The sequence below is a fragment of the Rhinatrema bivittatum genome, chromosome 13, assembly GCF_901001135.1.
Source record: "Rhinatrema bivittatum chromosome 13, aRhiBiv1.1, whole genome shotgun sequence".
NCBI lineage: Eukaryota > Metazoa > Chordata > Amphibia > Gymnophiona > Rhinatrematidae > Rhinatrema > Rhinatrema bivittatum.
The window spans coordinates 67,283,777-67,305,315 of NC_042627.1; the positions used below are offsets into that span (position 1 = coordinate 67,283,777).

The 21,539-nt window shown below is 42.3% G+C and overlaps 2 protein-coding genes across 7 annotated transcripts in view; one reads left to right on the forward strand and one right to left on the reverse strand.

The window, feature by feature from the left end:
- The window catches only part of FANCI (FA complementation group I), a 153,004-nt gene extending 132,507 nt beyond the window's left edge, over positions 1–20,497 (forward strand). For both annotated transcript variants that reach the window (XM_029574663.1, XM_029574662.1), the window contains exons 29-38: positions 1,159–1,286; positions 2,186–2,254; positions 2,663–2,756; positions 3,292–3,476; positions 7,993–8,049; positions 8,140–8,199; positions 15,671–15,745; positions 16,322–16,417; positions 18,103–18,234; positions 18,989–20,497. In XM_029574663.1, the coding sequence (XP_029430523.1) occupies positions 1,159–1,286; positions 2,186–2,254; positions 2,663–2,756; positions 3,292–3,476; positions 7,993–8,049; positions 8,140–8,199; positions 15,671–15,745; positions 16,322–16,417; positions 18,103–18,234; positions 18,989–19,051 (959 nt within the window). In that variant the 3' untranslated portion in view covers positions 19,052–20,497. The remainder of the gene's footprint in view (positions 1–1,158; positions 1,287–2,185; positions 2,255–2,662; positions 2,757–3,291; positions 3,477–7,992; positions 8,050–8,139; positions 8,200–15,670; positions 15,746–16,321; positions 16,418–18,102; positions 18,235–18,988) is intronic.
- The window catches only part of POLG (DNA polymerase gamma, catalytic subunit), a 70,181-nt gene continuing 67,702 nt past the window's right edge, over positions 19,061–21,539 (reverse strand). For all 5 annotated transcript variants that reach the window (XM_029574666.1, XM_029574670.1, XM_029574667.1 and 2 more), the window contains one exon: positions 19,061–19,604. In XM_029574666.1, the coding sequence (XP_029430526.1) occupies positions 19,540–19,604 (65 nt within the window). In that variant the 3' untranslated portion in view covers positions 19,061–19,539. The remainder of the gene's footprint in view (positions 19,605–21,539) is intronic.

Below are 21,539 nucleotides of genomic sequence, written 5' to 3' on the forward strand. Positions count from 1 at the left end.
ACCTGCCATATTTCAGAGTTGCAGGCTTTGACTTGTAGGGAATCTTTTTTGATCATAACACTCAATTCTGTATCTTTTTGGCCTGTACCTTCCTTGTTATCGAAGGTGATGTTAGTTTTCCATGTTAATTAGTCTGTTTCTCTTCTGGCCTTCACGAAGGATGAGTGCCAGGGCACTATTAGATCTATGAGATCCCTAGATGTTTGGCAGGTACTATTTAAGTATTTGGAGGCCACTAACTCTTTCTGTTACACAGATAGGCTTTTCATATTATCTGGTGGACTGTGTAAAGGCGAGCTGGCATCTAAGGCTGCTCTATAGTAAGATGGATCAAGGATGCTATCTCTTTGGTGTATTGGCTCAAAGGTAGGCCAGTGCCTGATCTCATTCGTGCTCATTCTACTAGAACTCAGCCTTCTTGGGTGAAGGTGGTGGTGGTGGGGCCAGTGGACATCTGCAAGGTAGCTACTTGGTTATCTTTGCATTCTTTCGTGAAGCATTACCAATTGGATGTGCTTGCTAAGGAGGATTCTGTGTTTGAGGCTAAGCGGCCCATACTTCCTCCCTCTTTAGTTAATGGGGCTTTGGTACTTCCTTCCTGTATGGATTCATCTTGACTGGTGTAGAAGGATAAAATGGAAGGAGAAATTTTTACCTGTTAATTCTCTTTCCATGAATCCTGCTACACCAGTCCAGGAGAATCTTGGGAAGTTGGGCCTCTTATGCAGAATTCTGGCATGGCTGACTGTATGTATTTCTGAAAGTAGGTAGCCTTTCAGTTTTTGCATTTGTCTGTCCTTCTGTCTCCTGTTATTTTGCCTTTCTTCCACAGTCTGGACAGGCCTTAACATTTCAGAGGATTTTCTCTCCGGGCATTTGAAGTTTTTTGTTGTTCATCGGAATGATTAGTCCGATTCAGTGCTCTGTTATACTGGTTTCTCCTTGTGCTGTACCTCCTCTGTGCAGTGGCAATAATGTCACAGAGGAAATCTGTGTGCTCTGCTTCCTTCTGCTGGTAGGGGGACATAACCCATCTGTATGGATTCATCTGGACTGGAGTAGCAGGATTTATGGAAAGAAAATGAATAGGTAAAAATGTCTACATCTTAAGACTTGACCTGTTGACCTGCAGGCTTTGTGTTGCTTCTCTCTCTGCAGAGGACACCCAGTTCTGTAAAGGTTTATTGAACCTGCTTTTCAGTCTCCATACACTGTTCAAGAGTCCGGTTAGCGTGCTACGGGAGCTCTCTCAGGACATTCATGGGCACCTGGGAGACATTGACCAGGTGAGTTGTCACAGTCGCAGTCCTCTGCATTTTTACTTTAGTGTTTGGAACAAGACCCTTTACATGTTGAAACATGAAACAAGGTGGATTAACAACCAATTTCTTTTGAAAATAAGTTCTCAAGGGTTCAACATACAAAATTAGCTAAGAGAAGGGGGCATGTCTACTCATGATGGTATCAAGCATGTTGCACGCTTACGTCACAATTATTGTCCTGGCTCCATCAATACCTTTCTTTTTTTCCCCTGCATTTTTGAAAGTTTTCTAATGCTCAGTAAATCATTTGCTCGGTCCCTGAAATAACGCGTGTCAACCCCAGACGTTATCTGTGAAGTTATACATAGATTGCCATCCAAGGTTCTCCTTGAGAATCCTGGCTCCTGACACAGCCTGGTCTTGGGGTTTCAGAAGCTCTTCAAAGGCTGCTGACTTCCTCACTAAAAATACTCCTTATTGCAGGCTCTCATCATGAATGTCCATTACCCCCAAGAGCATCTGTGACAAGAGGCTGCAACGAGACGTAGCCCCTTTTCAAAGGGGCCGATTTGTGAGTTTAGCTCTCTCTAGGTTAGGCATATAAATCCTTTGAAAATCGACTCCCTTGTATATTTAAGTGCGCACAGCCTTATTTTTAAAAATCTTTTGCACTTACCTGTCAGACAGAGCTTCTAAAAATGTTGCTGTTAGTGTCTGCTGGATAATGTGCTCACATGCTAACTCTTTTTTCATTTGTAGGCTGAGCTAAAATTGAAAGAGATCAGCTGTCCAAAAACCTCATAAGCAGTTGAAAAACACATTTTATTAAAAAAAAATGCTTTCCTGACAATCCCAGGCTGCACTTAGTAGAAAATATTTTTACTATGCTGATTTTGACTGAATGATTTAACATTTATCCACAGGATATAGAAGTGGAGAAGCAATCCCATTTTGCAATTGTAACCCCCAAGACAGCGGCACCTACAGTCTGTGTGAGTATCTGAATGCTAGAAATAGCCTGGTTACAAAGTAAGACATTTTAATAATAATAATTTCCACCACAGTCAAGCAACTTACTCTGCTGACCCCGAGCGAGAATGAGCTTGGCTGGGACTGGCTAATGCCTTCAGAATAAACTGAGGAATAAGTACACCTCGCTAGCAGTTCTTTGTCTTGTATTTTACGTTTGCTTCTGCTTTTTCCTAGGGTAAATTTAAATCCACGGACTACAAGCTTTAGAGAACTCGTGCAGTGTGCTTAAAATTCTCAGTGATATTAACCAAAGGGTTGATTTACGAGTGTGTGAGATTGGATTATTTTTGCTCGCTGGGTCTTGTTTGCCTTGTGTGCTTTTAATCCTTTGGGCCTAAGCTGACCCTCTTCGGCATCTGATTTTTCAGCTCATGGTTTTATGTCAGATAACAAAAATCTTGGACGAGGTGGACTGGCTGATTGCTAAACTGAAGGGCCTCTTGGGATGCGAGAAGACCCCAGGTAAGAAGAAGCCGATGACCTCTGCTGCCCCTCCCTCATCAAGAGCTTCTCCTGCTACCTTTGTAATCTGTTGTTTTCCCTGAAGTCTGTGAGAAGGGGTTCAAATATAAGCTGGGATTAGTGTCGTATCCTTTATGGTCTGCGGTAGTTTTTATTTGTAGAAGGAGACTTTATTGTTACAAATTTTTCTTGGTCTTTTTTTCCCCCTCCTCTTGGGACTTAAGCATCGTAACTGAAAGAGGAGTTTGCCCCATGTTGAAAAGAAACACTAATTCTCACCCGTAAAGGTGTCCAGTAATGGAGTGATTTTGGTTTCTGTTCAGTAGAACCGTTTTCGTTATTAAAAGGTTTGACAATGTTCAGGATAAAACTTGAGAATCTGACATTGCAGAACAGTCAAGCAAACGATAGGAATATTTCTAAGCGCGTAGACATGTATTAATAAAACAGGGCGTTCCTTTCTTGCAGACAGATTGATACTGCTAACCAACATCGCATATATGTTGTTGTTTTTATTGATCCAATCTCTTTGTAGAAGACTCCTCTCAGGCAGTCAACCAGAGAGAGCCAGTTGAAAAGGCGATAATTTTGCAGCTGGGGACCTTGCTGACTGCCTGCCATGAGCTGGTGCAAACCGCCCTCCCTGCTGGCAGTTGCATAGACACTCTGCTGAAGGAGCTGGCGAAGATGTACAATATTCTTACATCTCTCATTAAATATGTGAGTATTCCCCAGCATCACAGGGGAGGGAGGACTGTTAGCTTTTGAAGCTCTGTGAAGTCATGAATGTGTACAGTTCTCATGCTCTGTTCCACATCTAGAATTAGAGGCTGCTTGACTATCACATAGATTGGCTTACTGTTGCCTTATCTTATCCTTGGGAGAGGAGAGAACCCTCTTGCCATGCATGCACTGTATTGCAGATGAGGATGGATGCAGGTTAGACTTTCTCTGTCTGCAAGCAAAAATGTATTGGCATTTACCCACCAGGTTGGAAATTCATGGTTTTCACCTATGCTCTCAAAAGCTCCTTAACAGCTATCCACAGCAAGATGTCACTTCTAGCCATACAAGTGACCATACTTCCAAAGGAGGGCCTTACTGGTGTTTTCAACAATACTGTCTACAGCCCCTTCCGACCCAGCGATAGCAGCCATTATCAAGAGAATGACAATAGAAACCTACACAACAGGCCTAACCTAAATCAGAGCCTAGTCTTTGATTCCTCCGAACAATTCATTTCTGACTTCTCAGTAGGGAGAAGAATGCAACATTTCATGGAGGAATGGGGTCAGATCTCCAAGGTCTCTTGGGTTCATCAAATTGTGCAGTATGGATACTGGTTTCATTTCTCCCAACCTCTATCCCTCCTGTGTTGTTCGGCACTCCGTCTGGATCCATCTCATTTATTGTAACTTCGACTCAAAGTCTTTTTGCTTCTTCAACAACGAGCGATAGAACCAGTTCCACCATGTTTAACTTGCCCTGGAGTTCTATTTCTGATACTACTTTATCCAAGAAAACAGGGGGACTGCAGCCCATTCTTGACCTGAAAAACCTGAAAAAACATCTACTCTGAGAAAAATTCAAAATCAACTTCTTCAGCACGATCCTACCTTATAAACAGAAGGATGAATGGATATGTGCTTTGGGTGTGAAGGATGCATATGCTTACATATGCATCCACTCTTTGCATTGGTGCTGCCTCTGAGCCTAACCATCTCACTACCAGTACAAACTACTCTCGTTTAGCCTCTTATTAGCCCCAAGGGTCTTCACTGTATGGCAGCTCATCTCTGTCACCAGGGAATGCAAGTATTCCCATACCTGGATGATTGGTTCATCATGGCCAACTCAAGGGATGAAGTACTACATTCTCTGAGCTCAGCCATAGCTCTGCTACAATTGTTAGGGTTTCTGGTAAACTTTGAATAATCAACCATGGAGCCAATTAAAGAATTTCAAAGTCATTGCAGCTTGCAATGAAAGTAAGCAAGGAAAGAGCATTCCTGCCTCCTGACCGAGTGAACACCATGATTTCAGTCCTCTGCAACCTACTTTCTTCTCCTCACTTGACTGCAAGGCGCCTCCTAGTGGTTCTTGGACATATGGCAGTGGCCATCCATGTGGTTCCACTGACCTGTCTTCACATTTCCTACCTCTATTGGGGTCTACGTTCCCACTGGGATAAAACTAACTCAACCTGTCGTCTCCAGTGCAGATCACGACTATGAAATGAGAATTGCAGTGAAATTACACCCACAAGTTCTCAAAGAAGGAGCCCCTCTTTATTCACTCCTCTTGAAGTAGTTTTTGCAGCATATGCTTCCACAAAAGGGTAGGGAGCACATACTGGAACTCTTCGAACACGAGGCTTCTGAACTTTTCAAGAGAGCAACTATCAGATCAATCTTCTAGAGTTGAGAGCAATTGGATTTGAAATAACAGTCTTTGCTCATCTTCTTCAGAGAAAGAGCATCCTGATTCAAACAGATAGCCAGCTCTTACATCAACAAACAAGGAGGATCATGGTCTTTCTGTCAAGAGGCCCTAAATATCTAGCATTAGGTAGAGACAAATTGAGCTGCTGTTCAGGCCACTTATCTGATGGGCATCTCCAACACACTGGCGGATCGACTCAGCAGTGTTTCAGCCACGAGTGGTCTCTACAGCAATCAGTGGCTCCATAAGCTGAACTCTTCAGCTGTTCGCTTTAGAGCAGAATACAAAACTAAATCGTTTTTCTCAGTTCTACCAAGCGATCATAGGTTGGTACAAGATGCTTTCTTCCTCAACGGGGCACAAAGCACTGTTCTGGGAATAAGCATGCACACTTTTCCACTATTACTGCTTATTCCCATAACAGTGCAGTTAGTTTGTCTAATTCTAGTAGCCCTTGCGTGGTCCAGATAGATCTGGTATGCATATCTCATAAAGGTTTCTCGTAAAGTTCTTCCATACATCTGGGAACAGACCCTGCACTGCTGCCACAAAAAGATGGGATTTGTACCATCCAAATGTTTCAGGCCTCAACCTCATAGCTTAGAGATTGAGCACTCAGTGATCGAGGATCTTCACTTATCTACAGAAATTGTCTCCTCTAGGAAACCTTCCACTAGAAGGGATTATGCTTTCAAATGGCACATGCACTCCAAATGGTGTCAAAAAATGCTTTAGGCTCATTTTCCTGAGCCTAACCATCTGTTGAAATACTTGTTCAGGCCTTGCCAGCTTGTCTATATGCACCTCAGTGCTATAAGGGCTTACCATACTCAAGTAGATAGCAAACTGATCTCTACTCATCTGCTGATAATCTCTTCGTGAAAGACCTAAGACGTATCAGATCCCCAAAATAAAAGCCACCTGTTCCGTGCAACCAGAACGTGGTCCTTTCCCAACTAAAGCCTTCTTTTAAACCACTGGAGTCGGCTTCTCTAAAATACTTGACATGGAAGGTGGTATTCCTCGTTGCAGTGACGTCAGTTAGAAGAGTCAGCAAACTCCAAGCTCTTGTCTACTATCCTTCGTACATGCAGTTCTTCCACAAGGTGGCTCTCCATGCTCACCCAGACTTTCTCCCAAAGTTCATCCCAAAGGCTTTTCATATCAATCAAGCTATTATATTACCTACCTTCTTTCCTAGGCTGCACATGCATGAGGGGTGGATTGCAAAAGGGTCCCATTGAGATACAGAAGGAGCAGTTGCCCTGGATCCTAACAAAATCAACACCTACTGAGTTTCAATCTTCGCTTGGATGCTTTATGGGGCTTCTGGTGAGATTTGATGCATCGTTAATGAAGTGTTCCTTAGATATATGTTCCCTGTCACAAAACATGGAAATTCTGACTCACAATCATTAGTTCTTTTCCAAAGAACAGCTTTGAAAGATTGAAGTGTTGGAAAGAGATGTTAGATATGTAAAGATGGCTTTAATTCAAGATAAGAATATCCTACATTGGAAAATGGAATTTCTGAAAAATCATATTAGACATTTGTACCTCCATTTGTTAAATTTTTCCCCAAGGTCTTAGGAATGGCACCTCGAGATTTTTTTTTTTAAAATATAGAAATTCTCCATCTTCCTCTGAGGACACCTCCCCGGTAAATAAAATCTACATCCTTCCAGCTGGGAAACATAAAGGAAACTCTGAGGAAGAACAGGAGGGGGCCCAACTTACAATGGCCAGTTTGGACTTAAAGAGTGGTCTAACTCAGAAGAGCAGAACAGAGCTGTCCTCTTGGTCTCTCTTGTGTTCAGACAGGATTTAAACATGATTAGGTGCCTTTATTTCCATAATTCTGATGTGGTAGTTGGATTTTTCCAGACTTGGTGAAGGTTGCATTGGAGAAAAGGAAGTTACTTTTGTCAGTGTGGCAGGAGACTTCTATTCTTGGTGCAGTTAGTAAATTAGTGAGAGAGAAATTATGTATGTTTTGCCCTGATCAGTTAAGGTTTTTCGTGAATGCTAAAATGCTTATTGGATCTTTGTCTTAGCCTGGGAAGACTACTGTGCGCTGGTTTAATTTATATTCTGGGACGTATCATGCCTAGGTTCCCTTTTCATAACATTTTTATTGTATTTCTCCTATTTTACTTGTTTCTTCCCCCATATCAGATTGAGGACTAATGGTGGATAGAGGCTAGATTATTTTTTGTTTCCTTAAGGGTATTTTGTATTTTTTTTTGTATGGCCTATAACTTGTTTATATTTTGTAAATTTGAAATGATATAAATAAAAATGTACTGTCTAGACTCTTCACTACCTGGCAGGCTTCCAGAAAGGTCCAGAAAGAAGCATGTCCCATAGAATGAAAAGGTCAAGGACAAGGGAGTCATAGTATGGTTTGGAGAGGAGGAGCCACAAAATACTTTTTTACTGAGAAGAGAGTACGGGGCACCTGGAACAGACTTTCCAACGGAGGTTATAGGCATGAAATGTACGGCAGAATTCAAGCCCGCATGGGAGAGAGACAAAGGGAATTTAATGCAGGCGGAGATAGAAGATACATTACAGCACAGTTGATAGGTACAAATGGGCAGACTGGGGGGGGGAACCAAGTGGTCTTTATCTGCTGTCATTTTCTATGTTTAGTTGAGTTTTTTTTCAGTTTATATTCCAATTTTACACAATGTACTCAAGGCAGATGTAATAAACTATATCATGATAAAATGCAAAGATGATAATACAAAAACCATGAACAAAAATGTATAAAGTGTCCATTGTCGCTTTCTAGTATTTACAGGTTTACTCCAGTCATTTGGGTCATATTCCTACCAGGCTGGAAAAACTGGTGAGCAGATTTTAAATGAGTCCTAAAAAGTTATAGTGAACCACAGTCTTATATTTTGTGGATATTACTAACAGCCTTCATTCTCTACAGGTCAAACTTTCAGGCTCACATCTGACCCCACAGTGTTATGCTTTTATCACTTATGTCCAGGTAGGAATATGAACAATTTCTTTATTGCAGAAAACAATTTCATAAACATATTTTACCAAATCTCTTTTTCTTCCTTTTGTTGTGCGTAACTGAAATTTTCCATTGATAAGCAGGGGTGAATTAGACATGATTGTCGTGATATCATCCAGCAGCACCAAATGGTCTTGTCTTTCCAAGCTAGTAGAATTTTGAGTTCTACTGAGCTTGTGCGGGAGTTCCCGCACGACCGTTGCCTCGAGAGTTGCCTCAGTCTGTTTTTTGTCCGTGCACAGCCTGGACGTGTTCTCTGTCTCTCTGTATGTTTTTTCCAGATTTCTTTAAAATTGTTTTTTTTCTTCATTTTAGTTGCCTTGCTGTCCTTCAGCACACATTACAACACTTGTTAGTACTACAGAAAAAAAAAGAGAAAATGCCTCCTTGACATGGCTGAAAAACACATCTGTGGTATGATGAAGTCCCTCACAGTTTGACATCCCTGTTTGCTCTGGATATGTTTGTAGACCTGCTCATGTTCCCTTCACTCCAGGGCGTGAAATTGCAAAAGTTTCTCAGAAGCGGCAATGGATCCGTCCTCCCGCAGTGCAGCGTCATCTGCCTCGCCGAGAAATGAGATCCTCATTGACTCACCTGTAGGTCTAAACGAAAGCCATGGATTTGAGGGTCACAATTGTCCTGCATTGAGCCAAAACCCAGTTGGTGAAATATAAGTCGGCATCGCACAGTGTGCCAATGGATGTGCTCAACACACAGTACACTGCTGAATGCACAGAGCACATCGAGGGATGCCCTCAACACATTGCTCATCAAAGGATGCCCTTGATGCACGGCAGAGTGAAGATGCGCTCGACACACAGTAATACTTGAGGCACTCAATGTACTGGACACTTTCTCCAGGTGTAAGCAGACCACTCTAGGCCAACTGCTGAAGGGCTTATCTTCACTTTTCAATTACTACAGCCTTCATTCATTCATTCTAAACTGATAGCTGGGAGCTCCTAATTAGAACTGCTATCTCCCTCATTATAAAAAAAACAACCCAAAAAACCCTGCATGAGTCAGAGAGCACATCAGTCAGTCGAACAGACTGCAGATGGAAAATATATACATTTCTTCCTGGGTATTCAAAGAGGCAGAAAAAATAACCCAGTTATTTTCCAGTGTTGCTACAGGCACTCCTTTGACTGGAGTCCCATTATTACCCATCGTGGTGAGCACTTTCTCAGAACCCTTGATAGGGGGGTCTTGATCTTCTCGCTCAGTCGCAGCAGAGTAAAACTGTTCAGAGGTGGTTTCCCTCTAAGGCAACTGGGAGATCCCCCCCAGTTCGCCTTTGCCATCATCGGAGTCCCAGGTTAGAAAACCCTTTCGTTCCTGACAGGGTTCAACGGCTACATCACCTGACCCAGGTCCAGATTCTCCTGACATCGCACCAGAACACCTGTCATATTCAAGGTTTGTGGAATAGGTTGGGAATTAAGGTTTAGGGCTTGATTTTCAAAGGCATTTACATGAATGTGTACACTTTACCTGCATTAAGTGGCTTTTTTAAGAATTACCACAAGATGTGCTATTGAATTGTCCATAGTTTTTACCTGTGTCAAAGGCACGTAATGCGAGTATATGTTTTTTGGCGATTGCTACGATAGGGTCTTACATTTACCTATGTAACTCCTTTGAACATGCACCTGTTAGCATCAGAGTCTCTTCCACACCAGTCTTTTTGCTTCCTCCTGCCAGAGCCAGTGGCACGGTCTACGACATTCGGGACTGTTGTTGATGATGACGTGGAAACGCCTATCCCTAGTATCCTAACAGATACAAGGCTAAATCTCAAATAGGGTTGAGTTGTGGTTGGATCCACCCTGAATAGGGCTCCTTGACATTCTTGCTAGAGAATTCTTCCGAAGCACCATATTTCCTGCCCATGTTTCTATGCACCGGCACTGTGTGGGTTACTATCCTAGTGACTGTAATCAAAATCTGAAGTTTTTTTTCCTGCAGTTGGCAGGAAATGGTTTTTATTATCCATAACTTCTTTTGAAGGTGGAAAGTGTTCATTCGCCACCTTCTCAGTTCTGTCTACAAACTTTTCAACTCTTTTTCACATGGCGGCTTTGACTGGAGCTTGGCCTATAATGGAGCGTAGATAATTTCCATGCTGCACAAGGCAAGTTGTTTCTCTTGCAGCAACATAACCAGAAGCGGTGGGGGAAAATATAAGCCCTAACGGTGACAAACCGTCCGATGGGATGGGCTTACCTGCAGACAGTGGGATCCATGGCAGCAGTGTCGGAAGTTGTTCCATGGGCAAGGGCATATATGCGTCCATGTCAGAGGACATTGCTGTTACAGTGGACTCCTCAGTCTCAGGAGTACATGATATGGCTGTCTCTTCCATCGTAGGTGAAGCAGAAATTGCTCTGGTGGATGCAAAATGATTCTCTCTCCAAGGGGGCGCAGACTTGGAGATTCCCGACTGGATAGTGATCACTATGGCTAGGAGTCTCCAGGGGTAGGAAGCTGACTGCTGGAAACTGTTGGCATAGGGGCGATGGTCCTCCGAGGATATGGGCTGGTCCACCAGTCGGTTGGAGGCTCGTGCGATTAGGTTGGCATTCTTGAAGTTTAAATATACCCTATAGTTAAAAGGGGATCCAGGAGTGATCCGGGAAATTATGGACTGGTGAACCTGACTTCAGTGCTGGGAAAACTCGTGGAAACTGTTATAAAGAATAAAATCACAAAACATTTAGATAGACATGGTTTAATGGGACACAGCCAACATGGATTTACCCAAGGGAAGTCTTGCCTCACAAATCTACATTTTTTGAAGGGGTTAATAAACATGTGGACAAAGGTGAACCAGTAGATGTGGTGTATTTGGATTTTCAGAAGCGTTTGATAAAGTCCCGCATGAGAGGCTTCTAAGAAAACTAAAAAGTCATGGGATAGGAGACTATGTCCTTTTATGGATTGCAAGTTGGTTAAAAGACAGGAAACAGAGACTAGGATTAAATGGTCAGTTTTCACGCTGGAAAAAGGTAAACAATGGAGCGCATCAGGGATCTGTACTTGGACCATTGCTTTTTAATATATTTTTAAATGATCTGGAAAGGGTAAGATGAGTGAGGTGATCAAATTTGCGGATGAAACTAAATTATGCAGAGTAGTTAAATCTCAAGCGGATTGTGATGAATTCCAGAAGGACCTTGTGAGACTGGAAGGTTGGGTTTCAAAATGGCAGATGAAATTTAACATGGACAAGTGCAAAGTGATGCATATAGGGAAAAATAACCCTTGCTGTAGATACACAATGTTAGGTTCTATCTTAGGAGCTACCACCCAGGAAAGAGATCTCGGCATCATAGTGGATAATATATTGAAATCATTGGCTCAGTGGGCTGTGGTGGTCAAAAAAGCAAACAGAATGTTAGGAATTATTAGGAAGGGAAAGGCAAATAAAATGGAGCATGTCATAGTACCTTTGTATCGCTCCATTGCGAGACTGCACCTTGAATACTGTGTGCCGTTCTGGTCACCGCACCTCAAAAAGGATATATCTGCACTGGAGAAAATGCAGAGAAGGGCGACCAAAATGATAAGGGGCATGGAATGGCTGCCCTATGAGGAAAGGCTGAAGAGATAAGGCTGTTCAGTTTAGTTTGGAGAAGAGACGCCTGAGGGGGGATATGATAGAAGTCTACAAAATCATGAAAGGACTTTAACAAATTAATGTAAATTGGTTATTTACTCTCTCAGGTAATAGAAGGACCAAGGGGCACTCCATGAAGTTAGCAAGTAGCTCATTTAAAACAAATCGAAGAAAATTAATTTTTCACTCAGTGCATAGTTAAGCTCTGGAATTCATTGCCAAAGGATGTGGTTACAGCAGTTAGTGGAATTGGGTTTAAAAAAGGTTTGAATAAGTTCCTAGAGGAAAAATCCATAAACTGCTATTATGGTAATTAATAAGCAATAGTAGCTTGTGATTTATCTAATGTTTAGGTACTTGCCAGGTACTTGTGATTTGGATTGGCCACTGTTAGAAACAAGATACTGGGCTTAATGGACCCTTGGTCTGACCCAGTATGGCATATCTTATGTTCTTATGAGTGGAAGAGCAGTGAGAGTAATGTCAGACAGCGCTACAGCCATGGTCTACATAAATCATCGAGGGAGAACCCGAAGTCAAGAGGTTGCTCTGGAAATAGGAAAACCTGCTGCCATGGGCAGAACAGTATCTTCAGGCATGGTTGGCTTCTCACATCACAGGGGTAGACAGTGTTCAGACAGATTATTTCAGCTCTCCCGCCTTGGACCTGGGAGAATGGGAACTAGGCGCATGGGGCCTTTCAGCTCATCGTCTCTCGGTGGGTCGGCCTTCTTAGCTCTGATGGCGAGCTGTGGGAATGCGAAGGTGCATCAGATTTACAGTCACAGGTGGGACTCTGAAACGCTCTGACTGATCTAGTTTAGATGTGGTTGCAGGATGAGTAACTGTACGTGTTTCCCGTGTCCCACATTTGGCAGGTTGCTGCAGAAGATGGCCTGGCTTCCGGGCTTGGTTCTTCTGGTGGCCAGGATTGGCCACGAAGGCCTTGGTATGTGGATCTTCAGCATCTTATAGTAGATAAACCATTGCGATTGCCAAGGCAAAAGGACCTGCTGCATCAGGGGCCGATTCTTCACGAAAATCCAGATCAGTTTTGTCTTACGTTTTGGCCCTTGAGAAGGCAAAGCTGTTGAAGTGTGGCTATTCCTTGGTGGTGATGAGCACCTTGTTATAAGCTAAAACATTTTCTACTTTATTGGCTTATGTACAAATCTGGAGAAATTTTTGAGAATTGAACCTGGGAGCGGAAGTGCCCCTCAAGGGCGACAATTCTCTTAATCTTGGAGTTTTACAGGAAGGTTTTGTTAAGGGGTTGACCCTTAGTAAGCTAAAGGTGCAGATGGTAGCTTTGGCTTGTTATAGGGTGCGAGTTCAGAGTAGACCTCTCTCCTTGTATCGTCATTGCGAATACCAGTGCCGCTTTGGCTTCTTAATCTGGTTTTGACCTTTATGACAGGTTTCACTTTCCATCTTCTTCGGAAACTTCCCTTGTGCTTGCTAACGATGAAGACAATGTTCCTTGTCGCTATATGTTTGAGGAGGGTGATTTCAGAATTACAGGCACTTTCTTGTCAAGAGCCTTCCTTAGTGATTACCCTGGACAGAGTACAGATTAGGACTGGACCTTCCTTCTTGCTGAAGGTTGTTTCAGACTTTCACTTGATTCAGTCCATTTCGTTACTGTCTTTGGATAGGACTCTGGATGAGCAAGAGTTTCGCTTCTTAGGTTCCTTGGATGTGAAGCAGCAACTATTGTGGTATCTTAAAGGTTACAGATAGCCTTTTTATCATTCATGGTGGTGTGAAGAAGGGAGATGCGGCTTCATATACCAACAGTAGCACGTTGGATTAAGGAGGTTATAACGGTGGCCTTCATGGATTAAGAGAAGCCTTTGCCCAGGCAAATTAGGGCTCATTCTTCCAGAGCACAGATGGCCTATTTGGATCCGAGTCGGCCGTCACTGAGACAGATTAGAACTCATTCTCCAAGAGCACAGGCTGTGTCTTGGGCAGAACTACAGTTGGTTTTTTTGTTGGAGATCTGTAGAGCAATGAAGTGGTCTTCATTGCATACCTTTTCCAAGCATTATTGTTTGGATGTTGGGGTTCAGGAAGACATCTTTTGCCAGAGCAGTGTGCGAGGAATGCAGGCAGTCTCCCACTCGAGAAGGAAATCGCTTTGGTACATCCCACTTGTGTGGACTGGCCTTCCTGAATGCAAAGGAAGGTGAAATTACTACTTACCTGATAATTTCCTTTCCTCTAGGCTAGGCAGGCCAGTCCACTCTCCCACCCTGGGCCGCCTACACTGTACGGTATTTTCTTTGTCCTGCTCAGGGACATTCTCAGAGACAGAATTCAAAGGCCGATGTGGATTTCTAGGTTGTCTAGGTTATCTGGTAAGTGTGTGCCTTCTTTACTTATTATGTTTATTACATTTCCTTCTCTTCTGAGTTCAGTGCTTTTCCTCACTCAAAGTAAAAAAAAAAATAATGGTTTGTGGTGGGGGAGGAAAAGTTAAAGTTTGAGTGTTATTCAGTTGTCCACAGTTGGAATACTGGCAGGCTGATGTCTCTGCTGCGCTCTATGAGAGTGACATCAGGGAGTCTTTTGACCTCAGTCTCTATCTGCTGGTTGGTGTGTATAACCTACTTGTGTGGACTGGCCTGCCTGTCCAAGAAGAAAGGAAATTATCAGGTAAGTAGTAATTTAGCCTTTACGTGCATGACATTTCTAGACTATCTGGTTTAGAAGAGCTCTTTGCAAAACATATACCTCTTGGGGCAATTTTCAGACTATTCACTTTGGGTCAAACTCCACAGGTGCTCTTATCTGCAGATTTTGTGCCAGGTACTAAAGAGATATTACACCTATAATTCTGCCATGTCACTTGCCATGGGTACAAAGTACCTGTGGACTTTTGTATCTGTTTCTTGTATGGGTCGATTCCCTACAGCATCTAACTAGTGTAGACTTGCTACTTGTGTTATTTTTCAATCCCATCCAAAACTGTTCCTGGAATGCCTCCTCTAACTCCTTGTAGCCAGATTGAGGGCAGTTTTCAGATGGTAGACTTACCCGTGTAAATCACTATTTACCCATAGAAATGGCTTTGAAAATTGTCTTCCCTAGGTGTAATAGTGTGGTTATGATCTTTATGAAGTTTGACAATGCTTTAGTTATAAAATCTATCAGTTGAAACAACTTGCTATTGAACCGAATTTCTTCCAGTGCTAATGTACATCCTTTAACATGGCTTGGCCTTTCGAGTTCAATTCTAACAGATGTTAAGCATGGCTTCCTTGTCTCGAACAGTAAAGAACATTCCATTAAGCCTGGCAGATTGCCTGATTTGTGATTTGCAAAAACAGTTGTTATAAGCCTTGGTTCAGTAGTCTCTGATACTATATGAACCCCTGTGCCTTTATTTGGAACCCCCTTCCTGCTCCTCCTATGCCTTTGTCACAAATTGGTGACAAGGTGTGCAGTAGAATTCATGTATTTGTAAGAATCTGCCTAGGATCCTAATGTGAGTACTTTTGCTATGACCTAAGGAACTGGACCAGGACCAAGACCAACAATGTATTTTGCAGAGGCCACCTTTGTCATCCTGTTCAGCTCTTCCATCCCCCTCTCAAAGACTGGGAATCTAGGGTCCAGTGATAATTTCAGTGGACATACCTCTTGCATTACCTCTGTAAATATGCATGCAAATGACACGGCCTGAACTGGTTATTGCACAGCCCTGAAAAGGGTTTTTATAATGCCACTGTCATAGGGGACCCACTAACAATGGCTTCAAATGACACGAGTATGCTCCCTGGTTAAAGAGGTGGTGTTGTGTTGTGCTTCCTTTAGAACATCCAGAATGAAGATTTGAGCTTTGCAGGAGAGAAAAAGAAAAAGAAGGAAGAGACTGCAGTGATTGCCACGGTAAATCTTTCCATACAGTGGTAAGGACCATTGGCTTGTACCATCAACCAGAATTCCCAGGCATTTTGGGAAGCCCATTCCTCCACCTCCTGCTCTTTGTATACTCCTCCTTGTTCGCCCTCCCTGTTCATTGTAATTTCTACCTTTAAAGTTACATTGTAAACCGGTATGATGTATGCATACTAATACCGGTATATAAAAGTTTTTAAATAAATAAATAAATGTTTACCTCTTCGAAGTTAGAGGAGTTATGTTCATTTTCGGAGGAGTAGTAGAACAGTACTGGATGACAGCCTGGGATGTCTCAAATCAGGCCCGCTGAGCCCCAAGAGAAGTCTAGCTAAAGCGAGCTCTCGCTGATTTTGTAAGTTAATGTACCACCATCCAACCTTGTAACAACGTTTTAGCTCTAGAATTACCACCGTCATCAAGTATAATCTATTGCATTTACTGCTACCTCTCTGTCTAGTAACTAAGCAAGCCAATGGTCATTCATACATCAATTCTACAGTAAATGTACAAGCTGAGCACACAATTTCTGAGCTCTTGCACCCTACTTCTACTTTGCTTTTGCAGGCTAAAGTACTTCGCGAGACCAAGCCGATTCCCAACCTCATTTTTGCTATTGAGCAGTACGAAAAATTCTTAATCCAGCTTTCTAAGAAATCCAAGGTAACCCCATGTGTTCTCCTGCCTATCTTGTGCACATCCTCCCGTTGTTGGGAACTCCCCTGGGCTTTCTGTTCTGGAAAATCCGGTCAGGGGTCTAAATCCATGACGGGATCTGAAGGCTAAAAGTCTCACCCTAAATGTTTGAGCAGTCGCATCTGCTGTTTCACGCCAGCAGTCCTGGTTTTTCAGAGATTCGCTTTCCTGGCCTTTGGATCCAGTCATTCTTAATTTTTTGACTGCCATGCTCCTGTAGTGCTTTTTTTTGGCACACGGCTTCTACCTTGCAGCTGTGGTCCCTTTTTTTTTTGCACAATGTTCTACAGCATGGAAATGCTAGCGTGGCTGCATGAATGTTAAAAAGGGTTTGCTGGTGTGAAAGCATTTCATTGAGATTTAAATCTTGGCCAAATAGTTGAAGAACCTGGATTTTTCCATATTGTGGCAAATTTTCAGGTTTTTCTTTTGCCATGAAAACACCACGCCAGGAAGGGATGGGACTTAGCACACGTCAGCAACTATAGACGAAGAAGAAATGATAAAACCTAGATTTCAATAAGAGTTTATGGTATAGGCTATGTAGAAGGACCTGACCTAACCTAACCTGCCAGTGATGACAGCCTTTGGAAAGAGCTGATTTCAGAATTAAAAGGGAGAGAGAGATTTTTTGGTGGCTTATTCATTTTTATTCCTAAACAATAGTTTTGAAAGTTTTTTTTTTTTATGGATTACAAATTTTCAGAAAACCTACTTGGTTTAGATGTAAAGCCACCGGTAAGAAGAAATCATTAGGGGGGAAAAAAGTCCAATATCTGAACTTCAAACAAGCAAAAAAAAAAAAAAAAAGGCCAATCTACCCCTTGCACAAGTCTCATTGGGAGGTCAAAACTCCCTAGCACTACTTCTTTTTAGTGTTCCTGGGAAAATGTTTTGTGCAAGCCTTCAGTTATTGCAGGAAAAGTATAACTGCCCCAGCCAATACTTAGTTATAGTGGGAGAGTAAATGAGAACGTCATGCCCAGTCGGTAAAGGTCATCCTACATCAGGCACCTGTTCAGCAGCCATTCCTGCTTGTGACCTAAGGATTTGAACCCTTTCATTGGCTCTGTTACTGGCATAGCATACAAGTCGGAAATCTTACAAATCAGGGGGCTTAAATAAATAGTGAGGTGTGTCTTTATTCATCCCCAAACTATAAACATCAGTACACTCCCTTGTCTTAATTTAGGGTTTATCCCAATTATACGTAAATGCTTGTTCAATTTTAAGTTTTTTTTTTTATTATTTTTGGTTGTAAGAATTTTCATTTCTGCACTTCTTGCCCTACAATTTTTATTTAACAATGTAATTTATAAAAAATTAAAACAAAACCAGTACAAAGAATTAAATAACAGCAGTTGCCTCACCAACCTACCTATCCGTGAGGATCCATTCTTTGACATGTATTAAGAGAATGGTATTGGACAGCATTCAAATCATTCCTGTTTCTGTATTGATTTTATCCTTTTATAAACTGCCGGATTGCTAACCACTGTCAAGACTAGCTCTCCAAAATTAAATTTACAAGAGATTAAAGGAGGTCTCGTCTGTTAAATGGATAGATTATCCACTATTTATTCAGGTTAAGCTTCCACTGAAGTTTAGCAGGGAACCTGATTTGATTAATTTTGATTTGCTGACTGCTGTAGGTGAACTTGATGCAGTACATGAAGCTGAGCACGTCGCGGGATTTCAGGATCAACGCGGCCACGCTCAATGCTGCTTTGCAGGAACAGGAGCCAGAGGATGAAAATACAGAGAATGAGCCAGAGAACAGTCAGGTCAGGACCACCCAACCCATTCCTTGGGTGCCTAGCCTACAGCAATAAAGCACCAAGCTGACATAGGGCTGGCTAGATGCAATAAAGGGGGTTTCCCTATTTGGTGTCTACGTACATCGGGCCCTAGGCCACAAGTCCAGACTGGTCTGGATTTGTCAGAATAGCTAACTTAGGTTGTCTTCAGTACTGTTTGATGATAGGTTTTAACAGATTCATTGATGGGAAATTTTATTTAGTTATTTTTTTTTTTACAGTTTATTTTATTTTTGTGTGATCAAGGAATGTTAAGAGTGTTGGTGCTCTACAAACTCGAGACTTTATTGTATGGCATTCCCCAGTGCAGGCATGCCAAACTATCTTCCAATCTGGCACTAATGACTCTTCAGCAAACTTGAGAGCCAATGTGCTACCTTGCAAGTGGGTTTGTGAGAATGAGCTGGTAATGTGCAAATTTTTGCACGTGTTACTGGTTCAACTTCGGCAATTACCTTTCTGTGCAATTTTCTGCATGAAATTTATGTGAATACAGGTAATGATCTGATTTGCATAAGTTTTGCATTGATTTTATGTTGTGCCTCACAAAAGTAAAACGCCGTTCCCTTCTGTTAAATTTAGCTGTGGGAACTCCAACCCTAATCTAAAATCTGGATCTCATCCAAGGTTTCTATACTACATAGGGTTGGAGGTTTGTACCACAGCTGTTCTATCTTTTGGTATAAATATTTATTTTACTGTGAAATCTCTTTTCACACAGATGACTGCACCTACTAAACCTGATGAAAACCAGGAACCAAAACGAAAAAGAAGAAAAAAATGAAGATATGGCTGCATTTTTTAAACTTGAGTTTATTTGCTTATTTTTTCCAATATGTAATTGCACTATAAATTATACACAGGTGACCTACATCCTCAAAGATTCTCGCCCTGGAGGGGATGGAAAAACAAACCTGTACAATGGGGGGGGGGGGGGGGGTGGGGTAAAGACCAACCTTAGAAAGGTGTCAGGTTTCTTTTTTTTGGTGTTGCAGTAATATAGGTGCAGACCAACACAATTTGCCATGATCTTGTAACCTTACAGCCAGGGTCCCTAGGTTAGCCTCTGCCCAGTAACTCTGTAAAAACCAAAGCACTAAATGAGGGCACCTGCTGTTAGCTCTGGAAACTTTGTCCCTTTTAGGAAAGAGAGAACCAAAGGCAAGGAGTGGACGCTAGGCAGCTATCCAGCCTTGTTAGGCTATCAGTACTCCATGGGAGTAAAGAAAGTCCTGGGAGCAGCAATGGCTTCTTGAGATGCAGATTTTGTCCTCACTTTCTTTTCGCCAATAAACCCTTTGTAATTGTGATAATCTGATATATATCCAGCGCTTCACCTAGAAAAGAGCAAAAAGGTGCAAGGTGAACATTACAGATATGTTTAACAGGGCAAAGAGAAGATGTTTATTATTGCTAGATATTACTCGCTAGGGTCTTTATGGCTACAATTTTCACAATTAGCGAGACTGCTTTTTTGATACAGATGTTGTGGTGAACAGTCTTTACCTTCCATCGTGCATAAAGGGGCTAGGTTCACATTTGCTTATAAATAGGGATGTGCATTCATTCGTCCATCTAACGAATGACAACACAAAATAAATGGTGTGCACTTGTGTAGGTGCCCATAGACTTACGTGCATACCATTCGTTTTGTGTGCCTAGCATCCATCCATTACAAATGCGCTTAGTGGCGAAACGAATGGACAGAGAAATGCACATCCCTAATAATAGGTGAAATTGCCTGCCCAAGCTTGCATTTTAAGAGGAAACAACCCTGAAGGCTGCTACTGAACAGAAAGTAGCAACTTTCTCCTCTAATCAAATATACTTTTCTGCTGGTTTCTAAACAGTATCTCTTCATGTGCCTGCTCCATTGATGGAGCAGAGCTTGAAAGACATTCCAGAGTAATAACTGCTTTCTTCAGACATGTGCCCTCAGTTTTGCATAATTCTTTGTTATATTATGCTTAGAGAAAATGTTACAGCACTTTTCATTATATTCAAACCAAGTTTTTTTTAGATAGTTTAAAAACTGAAAACATGATTAGCAAGGTTATATTTTTCTGGTAGTGCCTTTTTGCACAAAGGCAGTATTGTGGCAATTATAATATGATTACTAAGCTGAAAATGGTAGCACCAAATCAACCACTTTATTGCAAAATGTCTGTCTTCAAAGGACACTCAGAATCAAGAAGTTGGGTGCAAATAAATTCTGTATTGTGATAACCTCCATTCATTTTTGCTGCTCTTGATTGAAAGGATCACCTCTACACCCATATTCCCCTAGATAGGACCTCCTCCACACCCAGGGACTGGGAGCCTCAAGAGGGATTGCTATCCTGGGAAGCCCAGTAGTCTGGCCCCAAAATATCCACTGGCTGAATCCCTCTGGCAGGAGGCAGTCCAGAAGAAAAACATCCTGCTGCCCCACCAGTCGTCCTAGCATCTGCCGGAGGTAAAGAATACGGAGGTTTCTCTGAGGTGAAGTTATGGACAAAGCTCTGCCTCCAACTGCTGGTAGGGGGGATATAAGCCATGTTTGGACTGGGGTAGCAGGCTGAAATAGAGAAAAAAAAAAAGCTCAAAAATCACTGGTCTGATACAGATGATAAGGAAGGGATTTCCCCCTCATTTTCTGCCCAGGCTTGTGCCACTTCTTTTGCCAGCCAGGGGTTGGAGGGTATTCTCTGAGGTCATTGAATTGGCATTATGCTTATTCTAGTAGGTGTTATCCCTATCGAAGCAATTACCATCTTCCTTAGGCCATACCCAGCCAGTTGCTGTTTCAGGATTTTCAGTGACTTTGCATACAAATCCTGGAAACACAATTGGCCGGGTTGAGAACTACAGCCCTAGGCTTCAGCTTGTCCCCTCCATGGCGTGACTGAGCCCTGGTCGTCCTGGCTGACCCAGAGCTTAACAGAAGTTGCAGAGCAGAGCACTACAATCTGAGCTACCAAAAATATGCTTTGTAAGAAGGTGGTTATATAGTTCAGTGCTATTAGCCAAGAGAAGAGAGGGTCAGTTCCGTAGACTAGGATCCTAGCTTGAGGGAAACCATTCTGTCTGGAAATCTCTTTATCACTGGCGTACAACAGGGAGAAAGCCGTTGTGTTCTTTCAAAGACAATGGCATGGGTTAGCAGTATGTTAAGGATAAATTTAGTCTTCCCTGACAATTTCCTGTCCATGAATCCTGCTGCACCTGTCTGGTAGAGGTGGACGAACAAAGGGTTGGTGACCCTTTTTGTAGGCTCGGTCCATGCGCCCGTG